The 14,422-nt window shown below is 50.9% G+C and overlaps 1 protein-coding gene across 1 annotated transcript in view; it reads right to left on the bottom strand.

Annotated features, from left to right (window-relative positions):
• KGD4 (alpha-ketoglutarate dehydrogenase subunit 4) overlaps positions 1 to 14,422 on the bottom strand; it is a 57,699-nt gene that overhangs the window by 6,947 nt on the left and 36,330 nt on the right. Inside the window, exons 2-3 of the mRNA XM_086962969.1 lie at positions 13,404 to 13,467; positions 351 to 559 (exon numbers count right to left, since the gene is read on the bottom strand). Coding sequence (XP_086819095.1) covers positions 351 to 559; positions 13,404 to 13,467 — 273 coding nt within the window. The remainder of the gene's footprint in view (positions 1 to 350; positions 560 to 13,403; positions 13,468 to 14,422) is intronic.

The raw sequence follows: 14,422 nt of genomic DNA, 5'->3' as shown, positions 1-14,422 counted from the left end.
ACACAAAAACTCCCAGAACACACTGCAAGCAGACAGAATAAAAAAAAATACTGAAGGTTTAAAAGCAGGTTGGAATTTAGTCGGGTGGACGTATTGTTATGCCACGCCAAACACTCATGCAGCATCAGGCAAAAAAGTATTCTTAAAGGAAGCTTATTTTTCGCAAGAAGATGTTGGTCCGTTGAAGGAACTGCCACTATGTGCAAAAAATGACAGTGATATGAACAATTAGGAACTGCATACATAACATTTATTAAGAAAGCCTCTACACTGCTGAAGGTAAGGATTGTCTGGTAAAGGAACTAGGAATTCTCTTTTAAGAATTTATAGGGGTGCAAGGAACAACTCACTTGGATGTAGTCCATCTCTTCTTGGGTTAGTAATTTCCGCCTGTATTTTGAAGGTAATGTTCTCACTAGTTCTGAAGTGTCAGGTGTACCTTGGGCTTTACTGACTGGTGGTGTACTCTGAAGGCCTTGTGGTCTGACTCCCAAAGATGACTGTGCAGCAGTAGATGGTGCCGTAAATGGGTATAGCATTGATTTTAAAGCTTCTCGGACTGAAAAAGAAATGGTTTCGAACAGTTGAAGTATACATTCAGTCCAGGAAAAATGGTTACAAAAAGAGCCATGACTCAATATGTAGTCATGTTAAAAGGTGTTAGAAAAAATTACAAACTAAATCACAGAACCCCTAAAGATAAGCTATACATACACATTATACAAAAACACTTGCTGATTGCTGGTGTTTGAGAAAAGGAGAATTGTGGAAAAGGAGAGAAACAATTTTGCTGACAAAACTGCTTGTAAGGTAAAAGCATTATAGCTCAAATTTCTGCAACTAGAGAAGAGATGGTCATTACTAAAACAACAATTGGTAGGTGACAAGAAAGGTCTTCTAATAATTTCTCAGCCCTTCACCAGTGCGCACCTTTCCTTTATTGCGGGTGTTCACATTCAAATGTATTCCCTATTCCTTTTTAGGTTTCGCCTGGCGTCCACTGCGCAGTAGTGTTCGCGCAGGCGAAATCTTTTGAGTTTCAGTATGGGGCTTTAACCCGCCTCTCTGTTCCATTGGCTGGCTCCATAAATGGAGGCTAGCCATTGGAACAGAGATGCGTCAGTCATTGTCCGAGCAGATTCATGGGCTTTCCGGCGATTTTTTCGCTCTCCGCCCCTTTAACAACGTCATTGCGGCGGTGGGCGGATGTTTTATTTTCTCTCCAAGGTTTGTTTTGTCATTCCTCCGAAGATGGCGGCCGGGCAGTAGCGATCCCTGGGACTGGAGAATCGTGAATCAAAGCTGACTGGTGGTGCTGCAGCTGCGAGGGAGGGCGGGGCTGGCTGCAGACCCCGCCACTTCTCTGACGTGAGCGAGGTGTATCTTGTTTTTAGCGGTCGCTCGTCCTCCTCATGCCCGGTGCGGATCAGCCATCGTCATTCGTTGACGGAGGTCAGTGGTGTCGAGAGAGGGGCAGGCAGCTGGAGAAGCGGGGGAGCTCTGCATCAAGGATTAGCTGAACATGATGGGCGGACAGCAGAGGACTGTGATCGGCTTGCGATGAAGAGCATGGCACGATCGGCTGGCCGTCCCGCATACCGGAGTGTACACGCTGAGGTATAGTATGGTGATCAGCTGTTTAGTACGGTGTGCACTGCAGCGAAGGAATGTCTCTCCCTGGACCGATCGGGAGTTTGTCTTTAGCTAGGTCTGGCCGTCCCGCAATTTTTGGATTTATGCACGTTGCAGCAGAGGGGGGCATGAGCTGAGGTACAGTGGTGTGGGTCATCGGGGAGGAGATCAGCTGTTTTTGGGGCGATCGTACCAAGTAGCAAGTCGAGCTGCAGCTGAGTGGCGTATCCCTCCTTTGGGTAATCAGTTGTTTTTTGTGTCGGCTACGGCTGACTGTCCCGCAGTTTGGCTTTGCACGCGATTACGGCAGCGATTCATTTGCAGTTTGCGGCCCAGGGTACTCTCCACCATATAGATTTTAAGTCCCTGGCGGCAGGGTGGGGGAGGCAGACAATACATTTTCCCTGTGATAGTTTGTATTCCTCTGGACTGCTTTCTTTGGTATTTCGCTGGACCCGGCTTTCTACTTGTCCTAACTTAGAATCCTCTGAGAAGGACTGCCCAGAGCCTGCACAACCTTTACATCGCATTGGAACAGTTTTACTCTGTAGCAGATGTTTTTGCTGTTTCTTGTCCCTCATCGTGAGTGACTCTTGATGAAGCTACCTGAAAAAGATGGGAGGGCACACAGGTCTATAGGAGGCCTCTGGCTGAGTTGAAGATTGGGAGGGATGAACTTTTAAATAGGGATCCATTTACTTACTAAACCGCTTGCGTTTTAGCATGTCTTCATGGAGTGCTTCAGCCACGATGAGTCGCACGTCTGCCTATCTTTTAATGCTTATGTGAGTAAGATTGTAAAATTATTTGCAGATGATATTTTGGGTTTGAGCCTTTTTGTGGAGCTCTGCATGTTCGTTGATTGATTTCTTCGGAGAGTCAGTCACTGTTAAATAGGTGTAGGGCGCCTGCAGCGTGGGCAGTGCACATCTAGAAGGGAGGCTCCTCTGATTCACACGAGGCCGGTCCTCTCCTCTGCCACTTCCCCTGACTTTTTTACCAGTTTTGATTCCATAATCTGTGGTGGTGATGTTTTTTTAGAGTGTTTCCTATGGTGGGACAGCTGACTGTGCCCAGTTTTACAAGAGGCGGTCCTCTTCTTTGCCACTTCCCCAGATTCTTTGTTCAGTTTTATTTCCATATTCTGTAATGGGGATGTGTTTCAGAATGTTTCCTCTAGTGGGACAGCTGACCATGCCTGGAGCACCGCCGGTTGGTATAGGCACTGCTCGTTGGCACCAGGTGTATAGGGCAGAGACACAGAAGTAACCTAGGCACAGACAGTTGGAAATACACTAAGCTCTGCCCTCCTATCACTCGTCGATTATAGGTATGCACACAAAACAACCGTAATTTATTATTAATTCCTATTTGTAGAGCACAGACATAGCATCTCTTAGTGTTTCAAGGTACCAGGGCCAGCAAGGAGATAGGGTGGGTTGATGCCTGGAGTCACATGGTGCAGGGGAGCTAACTTAACGCCCACCTTATCGGCTGCTGGAAATATAGATGAGGATGGTTGCCAGTTGGGAATCCACCAATGGTTTGTTCAGAATAGCCAATCACTGGAAACATGGCTGTGCTTGCTTCCCTGCCCCCTGGCTGTGCTTGCTTCCCTGCCCCCTGGCTGTGCTCGCTTCCCTGCCCCCTGGCTGTGCTTGCTTCCCCGCCCCCTGGCTGTGCTTGCTTCCCCGCCCCCTGGCTGTGCTTGCTTCCCCGCCCCCTGGCTGTGCTTGCTCCCCCGCCCCCTGGTTCCCCTTCCCCTGGCTGTGCTTGCTCCCCTGTGCTTGCTTCCCTGCCACCTGGCTGTGCTTGCTTCCCTGCCCCCTCGCTGTGCTTGCTTCCCTGCCCCCTCGCTGTGCTTGCTTCCCTGTCCCCTCGCTGTGCTTGCTTCCCTGCCCCCTCGCTGTGCTTGCTTCCCTGCCCCCTCGCTGTGCTTGCTTCCCTGCCCCTTGAGTGTGTGTGTGGCTCTGGGTGGGTGTGTGTGTGACTCTGGGTGGGTGTGTGTGGCTCTGGGTGGGTGTGTGTGGCTCTGGGTGGGTGTGTGTGGCTCTGGGTGGGGGTGTGTGTGTGTGGCTCTGGGTGTGTGTGTGGCTCTGGGTGTGTGTGTGTGTGTGGCTCCGGGTGTGTGTGGCTCTGGGTGTGTGTGTGTGTGTGTGTGGCTCTGGGTGTGTGTGTGTGTGGTTCTGGGTGTGTGTGTGTGGCTCTGGGTGTGTGTGTGTGTGGCTCTGGGTGTGTGTGTGTGTGGCTCTGGGTGTGTGTGTGTGTGGCTCTGGGTGTGTGTGTTTTTTGTGGCTCTGGGTGTGTGTGTGTGGCTCTGGGTGTGTGTGTGTGTGTGGCTCTGGGTGTGCGTGTGTGTGTGGCTCTGGGTGTGCGTGTGTGTGTGTGTGTGTGGCTCTGGGTGTGCGTGTGTGTGTGTGGCTCTGGGTGTGCGTGTGTGCGGCTCTGGGTGTGCGTGTGTGTGCGGCTCTGGGTGTGCGTGTGTGTGGCTCTGGGTGTGCGTGTGTATGTGGCTCTGGGTGTGCGTTTGTATGTGGCTCTGGGTGTGCGTGTGTGTGTGGCTCTGGGTGTGCGTGTGTGTGTGGCTCTGGGTGTGCGTGTGTGTGTGGCTCTGGGTGTGCGTGTGTGTGTGGCTCTGGGTGTGCGTGTGTGTGGCTCTGGGTGTGCGTGTGTGTGTGTGGCTCTGGGTGTGTGGGTGGCTCTGGGTGGGTGTGTGTGTGTGTGTGGCTCTGGGTGTGTGTGTGTTTGTGGCTCTGGGTGTGTGTGTGGCTCTGGGTGGGTGTGTGTGTGCGTGTGTGTGTGTGTGGCTGGCTCTGGGTGTGTGTGGCTGGCTTTGGGTGTGTGTGTGTGTGTGGTAGTAATTGCTGTCTGCTGAGCTCATCCGTAGGGTACAATAGGTCTCACATTTGCGAGAGATTAAGCTAATGGCAATGTAAATGACAATGCCATTTATTTATCTGTTTTCAAAACCAACACATAAATACAAAATTTGTCATTTACAATGCCAATAGCTCTAACTTTTCCAAAGGCGAAACCATTGCATTGTAAATGCCTGTTACTTGTGTAGCTCCCATATCAAGCTTAACCGTTTATTTCCTGTCTTTTGAGATTTTGTGTTGTAATAAGTATGCACCATGTATCGCCTGAGCGCAGGGACAGTGTAAACCTAGGCCTCAGAGTGGGGCCTACCTAAAACTGGAATCAACCACACGTACACACTATCTGCAGGCTAGGGCCGAAGACCCCGAGCGGTCTCGCACCCAGGGGCTGCCCCGCCCAGCCCCTGAGGTGTGTGCGTGCGTGTGAGGACGGGCTGGGTGGCACCGTTACAACATCCCTCCAAACTCACGGATCAATATTCCCGGTCACTGAAGTCTCTTGAGGGGACCCCGACCCCACGCATAGTCCTTGAGTCTTTGGCTGGGAGTCGGGTTGGGCCGGAGATGGTACCTTTGCCTCGGTTGACTCTCGATCGCTCCTTCCTCTCTGGACTGCCCTCCAGGGTCCGGGGTTTCTCTTGGGGTACCCTCCGGGTTGTTGTTATTCTTTGGTTCAGGTCTTGGTGGGGATGTCTCCCCCCCTTGCTGGCTTGTCGGCACTCCGATGTCAGCATCATCACCACACTCATGCTCCGCTTCCTCAGATGTTTGGCTTGCATCGTCAGGCCCTCTCGAGGCGCGCTTGAACCAGGACACGTTTCGTGTGACTGCTCTCGTGCCTCAGGTTGCGGATATCATGGTGCCTTGAATATTCACGATCTCCCACACTTCCGGCTCATAGGCGATGTCATACTTCCAATTTGGGCGACGGTTCTGGAGGACAACTTTGTCGCCGACCACCAGGGACCTGGGCTGGGCTCTCCTGGCCCGGCTGGCTCTTTCATTGGTGCGTCTCCTCCTGTTCAGGGTGGCGTTCTGGTCTAACTCTGGCAGGCGCCAGGAGGGGTCGTTCGGAACACAGTCTATTGGTGTTTTCTTGAACAGCAGATGTGCCGGGGCGCATCGGGTAGTGGAGTGAGGGGTTTGCCGATCTGTGCACAAGAACTGGGACAGAAATTCTTCAGCATCTTCTCCTCTCTCCACGCCGATCTAGAGCGCACGGTTCAATGTGCGCATGAACCTCTTGACTTCCCCGTTCGCTTGGGGCCACTGCGGGGTGATCTTCCGGTGATGGATCCCTCTGGCCGCCAGGTAGGCCTGGAAGTCTCTTCCTTGAAAGGGTGGGCCATTGTCTGACCTTACTTCCTCCGGCAGGCCCATCATGGCAAATATGCGTTCCAGTGCTTTCTTCACATGCGTGAATGCGGTGGATGGTACCACCTCCACCACTGGGAAGCGGGACTATGAGTCTATTACTACTTACGTGTGACGCACATCCGGGGATGACCCGAAGTCCACGCTGAGTTTAGACCATGGCTCATGACATGGGTCTTCAGTGATCACGGGATGTGGAGCTGGGTCTTGGCCAGTGATTGTACACGAGTGACAGTTGCGGACCTCCTCTTCTACCGCAGAGTCCATTCCGGGGAACCATACTTTACTGTGCAGCCGCGCCTTAGTATTTGAGGCTCCCTGGTGACCTTAGTGGGCCAGGCGTACCACTTCTTTCTGTAGACTGGATGGAATCACTATCGCCGTGCAGAACTACCCCGTGAGGTCCCACACTGAGTTCGCTCTGTTCTCTCCATATTTGTTGTCTGAATTGCTGTTCCCTGGCTATGAGGGCACGGACCCCGTCTAGGAAGTGTTTCCAGCTTCGGTTGGTCGAGTGCGTTTTTCACCCGGTTGAGGCACTCGTCTTCGTCCGTGGCTTTGCCAAGGGCCTCCAGGGTGAGGGCTGCGGGGCACACCTCCTGCAACAGCATTCTCACAAATTCCACGACCTCCTCTGTGTCCTCCATCACCTGGTCATGGGTAGCCGTGCCTGGGTGCCGTGACAGGAAATCTGCCGGGTTGTCTGCTCCGGGACGGTAGGTGACCTCGAAACGATATGTCTGCAGCTGGACAGCCCACCTCTCGATGCGGGGAGGGGCAAGCCGGCCGTCCCCGCGAATAGTGGCACCAGGGGTTTGTGGTCGGTGACAACTTTGAATTCGTGGCCATAAAGGTACAGGTGGAAATGCTGGCACGCCCTCTTAATAGCTAACGCCTCACGCTCGATTTGCGCATATCTCATTTCCGTGGCGGTCAATGCCCGACTGGCATAGGCGGTGGGTACCCATTCGTGGGCTTCCGTCTCTTGCATCAGGACAGCTCCAAGACCGACCGGGCTCGCGTCTACAACCACCTCCGTGCGCCGGTGCGGCCTGAAATATGCCATGACCTTGTCAATCAATGAGTCTTTGACCGCTGTAAACGCTTCATCCTCCTTCGCGGACCACGTCTATGGCTGTCCCGCTTTGGCCAGCACCCTTAATGGTTCCGAGAGGGATGCTAGTCCAGGGATGAAGCGGACACAGTACGTGGCTATCCCTAAGAAACTCCTGACCTCCGTTGCAGATGTTTGTTTCAGCGCTGATCTTATTGCCTCTGCCACTTTCGGATCCACCTGGAGTCCATCCCTTGAGAAAACATACCCGAAGAACTCTACTGATTCTTTGTAGAAAGAGCACTTGGCTCGATGTAAGATGAGGCCATGATCAAGCCAGGCGTTGTAGGGTGGCCCGAAGGTGTACGTGGTGTTCTTCAAGCGTTTTTGAGAAGACCAGGATGTCGTCACTCAGATTTATGACTCCCGACAGTCCCGACAATGTCTCCCTTATGGCGTTTTGAAAAACTTCGGCGGCAGATGACACACCAAAGCTTAGCCGTTTGTACCTTCGAAGGTCGACATGTGTAGAGATGGTGGTTATGTTGCGGCTGTCCGGGTGTAGCTCGAGCTGGTGGTACCCGGCATTCAGGTCCATTTTAGAAAACCAACAGGCTCTGTTTAGATCCGCTACGATGTCGTCCATCGTGGGCGTCAGATGTCTTTCTCTCTTCACTGCTTTGTTGGGGAGGCGCATGTCCACGTATAGGCGTATGGCACTGGGTTGTTTGGGCTACGGGGCAACCACGAGAGGTGAAACCCAAGGCGCCGTGCCCGACACCTTCTCTATGACTCCCAACTCCTTAAGTTTACGCAACTCCTCCTCCACTTGTGGTCGCAGGTGGAATGGCACCCGTCTGTCTCAACGCCGTTGGCCTCACTGTATGGTCTATGTGTAGGTTGAAACTCTTTACCTTCAGGCGGCCGAGTCCTTGAAACAGTGCAGGGAAATCTTTCAGCATAGCGTCTGCGTGTAGCTCATGCACTTGGCGTGCAAAGAACACCAGCTGTAGATCCTCTGCAGTATGACAGCTGAGCAGCGTGCCACGCTTTCCTCCCGTCACGTGAAATCTCGTCTTCACCTCCTGGTCATTGCATGCTGCCATCACTTCTATTACTCCTCTAAGGGGGAGCGGGTCATCGCTGTCGTAGGTATAGATCTTCGCTTTCGATGGAGCTAGTGGTGGACGTGGAGACAGCTTTTCGTACTGGATGCTGTCCATCACATTTACCGAGGCCCGGTGTCAATCAGAGCCTGTACCGGGGAGCCGGCTATAGTGATCTCACACATGGGGAGTGGCCGTCTCCTCGACCCCTCTCTTCCTACGAAAAACACAAAGAAAACGTCGTCGTCATCCTCCAGGTGGAACGCCGATCGTGAGGCGTCGCTGCAGGGTCATCCAGTGACAGTTGTCGCACAGCATGGACAGGGCCCCTCGTGCTTGGACCAAGGCGGCGACCGCCGCTGCTACGGCACACTTTCTCAAAGTGATTAGGCTTTCCACAGTTCGAGCATATTTTGCCTTTCGCGAAGCATCTCCCTCCTGCTGGGTGGTCCATGCCGCAGTTTCCGCATGCGGCACGTGGCATAGTTGGCGTGTTCCCTCTTGCTGTAGGTGGACGCCGGCGGACCACGTCCACTTGTTCCTCCTGGATGGTTGGTGGCTTTGCCGCCACTCCGGGACGGTTCAGGGCAGCTTGCATTTCATCTGCCCTGGCATTGGAGAACTCGTGCGACCTTGCCAGAATGAGCATTTCGTCCAGGGATATTCGCGGTTGCCTGAGGATGAGGCACCTGAGTTGCACTGACCAGCAACCCTGAATGAGTTGCACACGTATCTCTAGTCTCTAGTCTGGTAGTTCGCAGGCCGTCGCAAGCTTTCCCAACCTTGCATAGAAGGTGTCGATGGATTCAAATTTGCTTTGCCGCACCTGGCGTAGCTTGAACCATTCGTAGTCAGGGTTCACCCATGGGTCAAAATATCGATTCAGCGCAGTGACCGCCGCGTCGTAGTCATGGGCTTCACCTCTGTCTGGCAGCGTCTCAAATAACTCGTAGAGTTTGTCCCCCACCAGAACACATCAGCAGCGAGCACAAAATAATGTTCAAGGCGGCCTATCCACAAACGCCATCGCGCCGCCGCCGTAAACGGGTCCGAGAGCTCGCTGAATGGTGGGAGAGGAGCTGCCAACCCATGGCCGGGAGGGGCACGTGGCGAATGTCTGCTGGGGTTGACCGCGCCCTACCCTGAGAGGCGTGTGGGCAGGGCTTCTCCGCGTCCTGTCCGCGCCGTGAACTGCTCTTTATCTGGGCTCTGGGCACTTGCGGCCTGGTGAGGCACCCTCTCGTTGGGCGTGGCAGTGGTTAATTGCAGGAGGCCATGGCTTTGCAGCGCTGCTGCTTAATATGGGTATTTGTCTCTCATGCATGTGTTATGCAGGTGATGCGAGGGTCTTGAGGTGAGGCACACTGTTTGTGGGGCCCGGCAACCACCCCTTGTTGGAGCTGAGCGCTGCCTGAGCACGTTCGTTGGCCGGCAGCCTGGGCACGTTTCTCCTTCTTTCCTTTGTATTTTAAAATGTCGCGCTCTAGTGGCAATGCGGGAGGGGCCGATCCAGTCCCCCTGATGCGCGCAAAACCCAGCGCAGGAAGCGGGACGGAGTGTAAGGCAATTTGGCTGCCCCGAGTGACGGCCGCGGCAGGGCGCGTCACCGCACTCGCAGGGCTGGGCGGGGCCACACACACACTGGCCGCGGACCGCGCCAGGCTCACCTCAGCGCCACGACCTGGAGCACATGTAGTGTCTGGGCAGCTGGACTTCGCCGCTATGCTGGGCGACAGGGCAGCGGAGCGGGCATCCTCGATAGCCGGCCACTCGCCGAGGGTTCAAGCGTGGCAGGCACGAGCCCTCCAGGCGGGGGCGGGCCCGACGGTGAACTTCTGCGGGGGCGAGGAGTGGAACAAGACCCGCCTCCTCGCCAGTGTAGCGCCTGAGCGCAGGGGCAGTGTAAACCTAGGCCTCAGAGTGGGGCCTACCTAATACTGGGAATAACCACACGAACACACTATCTGCAGGCTAGGGCCGAAGACCCAGAGCGGTCTCGCGCCCCTGAGGTGTGTGCGTGCGTGTGAGGACGGGCGGCACCGTTACTACACACCATATGTCAACCTTTGCCAAATCTTAACTAAAGTTACTTATAGTATAGTGTGTTGTTTTCTGAAGGTTTTAAAACACTCCTTTGGCATCAATGGACTTCAGCCCCGCTTTGACAAAGAGTAGGGACATACCAGAGTTTAGTGTATGCCCGCCTTTCTAAAAAGCTATTTTTTATAGCCATTTCCTGCACTTATAAAAAAGGGTCAAGGGTGGCCAGGACAGCAAACTCCTGCTGAGATATCATGTTGCTAGATGTCAAAAAGACACTGACTGGGTCAGGTGTTGGTTGTCCTGCTTCGCTATAACATTAAATATTTCGAGAGTGAAAGAGGGCTGGGACAGCAAACTCCAGTCTCAATGCCCTGTTGACAAATATCAACAGAAAACAAGTATTTTTTTCCAATGTGTTTTAACCATGTCGTACACCAGTGTGGCTGCTGGACAAATTGGCTAAAGGTTTGTGGCGTGGAGTGTCATAGAGTGGAATGATGTAGAGTAGAGTAGAGTGGAGTGGCATAGTGTTAAACTGCGTAGAGTAGCATACACTGGAGTGCCATAGAGTAGAGTGAACTGGTGTAGCGTGCACTGGCATAGTGTGTTGCAGGGTATATTGGCGTACAGTGTTGAAGAATATAGTGGCGTACAGTGCAGTGGCATTGAGCTCAGTTGCGCACAATGAAGCGTCTTAGAACACAGTAGCATATATTAGAGTGGTGCATAGTAGAGTGCAGACGTGCAGAGGCACAGAGTAGAGTGAACTGGTATAGAGTGCACTGGCATAGAGCATTGCAGAGTATATTGGCGTACAGTGTTGAAGAGTACAGAGGCGTACAGTGTAGTAGCATTGCGTTCAGTAGCGTACAATGCAGCATCTTAGAACACTGGCGTAGATTAGAGTGGTGCATAGTAGAGAGGCGTAGAGTGTTGTAGAGTGGTGCGGAGTGGCATAGAGTTGAGTGATGCAGAGAGCAGTGGCATAAAGTGCAGTGGCGCAGAGTAGAGTGGCATAGAGTTGTGCAGAGTAGAGACACACAGAGTGTAGCAGAGTAGAGTGCAGTGGCATAGGGTGGTGAAGCGTAGAATGTAGTAGTGTAGAGCAGAGTGCCATACAGTTCGGTGGCAGAGTGCAGTGTTGCAGAGTGTACAAAGTCAGAGTGCAGTGGTGTAGAATGGAGTAGAGTGGCATAGAGTAAAGTGATGCAGAGTAGAGTGCAGTGGCGTAGAGTGCAGTTGTGTAGTGTACTGGCTTAGAGTGCAGTGGATAAGAGTAGAATGGCATAGAGTGCAGTGGCATGGAGTGGAGTAAAGTAGATTTTTCCAGAGTAACGTGGAATAGAGTGGAGTGGTGCAGGGTAGAGTGCAGTTGCATAAAGTGTAATGGCATAGAGTAAAGTGGTGCAGAGTCAAGTGGCGAAGAGTAGATTAGAGTGGGGTCCAGTGGATTGGTGGAGTGCAAAGGCCCAGAGTTTAGAGTTAGAGTGTAAAGTGCATTAGCAGAGAGTGTATTGACAGAATGCCGCGGTATAGAGTGAAGTGTTGCAGCGTGGCGTAGAGTACATTGGGCGAGAGTATTGTGCATAGTAGACTGGTGTGGCCTAGACTGGAGTGGTGTAAAGTGCAGTGGTGAAGAGTGCATTGGCGTATAGTGGTACAGGGTATAGAGGTATACAGTGCAGTGGCGCAGTGTGGAGTGCTGCAGAGTGCAGTGGCATGGAGTGTTGCAGAGTAGTTTGGCACAGAATAGAGATTTCATATTGTGGTAGCACACTGCCTTTACAAACAACACATTTTCAATTGAAATGACCAATACATTTGCACAGACATAGATTTACTGATAAAACGATACAATGCACAGACGAAAATGTGTGGACAGTGCATCGCCTATTGTATTAACTTGCTTTGATCATATTAAAGTATTTCTTCCCAACCCACTTCAGAAAAAACAAAAAATTTGCTTAATTTTTGTTCCTAATTCTGATATATTCTGGAATACGTAATCAGTTCATTTAAATGTTACTGTGTGCTAGAAAAAGACTCTTTCCTACCCCCAATATCCAGCAAGATCCTCTCACTTTGAAGTCAGAGAAAGAAAAGTAATCAAGCACTCTCGGAAGACAGCATTTGACCACAAAATTTGAATGCATACCAAATGTGATAAGATAAGAACACGAATTACAGGCCTGTTTACAGAAAGGGAGCACTGGACGGATACTGTAAATAAGGTTAGGGCAAGGGAAGGTACGAACTCAAGCTGAACAGCTTAAAACAATGCCAACAAATCGAAATCAAGAAAATGTGAGTTATAAACCACACAGCCAATGATAAGCAATGGGCAGAATGTATTCCTTGGTCAAGTATCTGAATGTATCCCCAAGATGTCTTTCACAAACCAGACAGCTGCTCTGCGTGGTAGAGTGAGACCTAAAAAGGGCAGCAATTAGCTGCCCCACTGACCACCCTCAACTCTTGGTAAGGTAAGCAGGGAGTGTGGAAGAGAGTATCACAACTCCCTATACCCTGCACTTTGGTAATGTGCGAGCAGTTCACTAAAATACTCCTACACCTCATCCTTTAACACAATGGGAAGGAAACAAAGACCCCTACACCTGGGGTGAGCCAAAAGACGAGAGCAGAGAGACTCGTGAATTTCGATTCCCACCCTCCAGTTCCTTAATTAACATAAAACCACAACTGAAATACATACATATATGTATAGATGGCATTCAGTGACATGTATGGCAACCTTGTTTTCCCTGTGGAATCTGGGTACATTTAAACAACAAAAGCTCCTCTCTATATTTTAGAAATCATTAAAAATGTGTTGTACCATTAACCAATGCAACTAGCAACCAGCGCTACAAGCACTGTACAGTGAACCATTTCATGCAGAGCCAAGTGCTTCTACTAAACTTTAAATAATGCTGAACATTTGCTACTGAGTTGGGCAGTAAAAAAGGTTCTCCCACCTAGAAGACTAGAGTAGGTTATCAGTAAGTCACGATGCGCCATGAATAAACAGAAATAACTGCGATACAAACACAGCATAGGCTTTTTCGCAGTAGTGGTCATGTGAAAGAGTGCGGTATGCATATGTAAAAGACATTTTTGTAAAAATACTTTAACAAAAGGGCAATCCAAGTGGACCAAGAATACTTTTCTGCTTCCACTCACACCAGCATAAATTTGGTTAAAGGCTAATTTTTTTAAACCACGTTTCACTTTTCTTTGATCAGTCTGACCATATGCCTATTCTATTGATGCTATGCATTTGTATCAGGAATAATATAAAAACACACATCTACATACCATCAGGTCTTGGGCTGGCTGTTCTGTCTGGAAACTTAATTAGCCGAGCATGGGGCTTGACCACCTGAAATATACGACAAAGAAAATCACCAATAAAATATGGAAGAAGCCCCCACTCCACCCATCAACCACTATTTTTGCACATCGCCGTTCCTTAAATCAGTAGAGTAACCCTAGAAAACTCTTCTTGTTTTCCTGAAACATTATTCTATCGCACATAACTTGTTGATTGGACTATCTTATACCAGCACTCCGAGGAGGCAATGAGGAGCCTTCCTATTGCTCTATAAAACCACAATATATTCTTAAATTACACTGCAATGCTGCAAGCGAAGTACATTAATGAATTTATCGTACACGTACATTGACTCGCGGCAGTCACTCCTCCACAAACCATCCACAGTCAGAGCATGCCATACTCTCTTTACAAAGGACAGTTGGAGGCACAAAAACAACTGTAAGTTAATTGTCTGCTTTGCCCTTTAAGAATTTTTTGTGCTCATGTGCTGAACCCCGCATCAACTTTCTGAATTTATTAAAGTGGTTGGTAAAGAGCAGGGCCATAGATGACTGAATGGGCTCAGTAGATGGACTTCAAATCAAAAGGGGGCATGTGCCTCTCTGTACTGAAAGCCTATTGTCAAAGTTAAATATTCTGCACATAAGGACTGATTCATATAAACAGACAATTCAACTCACACCTCTGTCAGATACAAGCAGGTCCTTCCCTTGATACGATAGGCAATTCAACGGGTATAGAGTTTCTGCTCTCTCTTCTAGAGACATGGCCAGATCAGGCCAGATCAGCAGACGGCATTCGACACCGTCTGCCACCACACCCTAGTACAGCGCCTCAGCAACGTCGGAATCCAGGACAAGGCGCTGGAATGAATCATCTCCTTCCTCGACGGAAGAACACAGAGAGTCCGCCTACCACCATACAAGTCAGAGGCCTCCGAAGTCATCTGCGGCGTCCCTCAAGGATCCTCTCTGAGCCCCACCCTCTTCAACGTCTACAT

Source organism: Lissotriton vulgaris, chromosome 3_1, assembly GCF_964263255.1.
Source record: "Lissotriton vulgaris chromosome 3_1, aLisVul1.2, whole genome shotgun sequence".
Taxonomy (NCBI): Eukaryota; Metazoa; Chordata; class Amphibia; order Caudata; family Salamandridae; genus Lissotriton; species Lissotriton vulgaris.
This window is presented reverse-complemented; position numbering and strand designations above follow the sequence as displayed.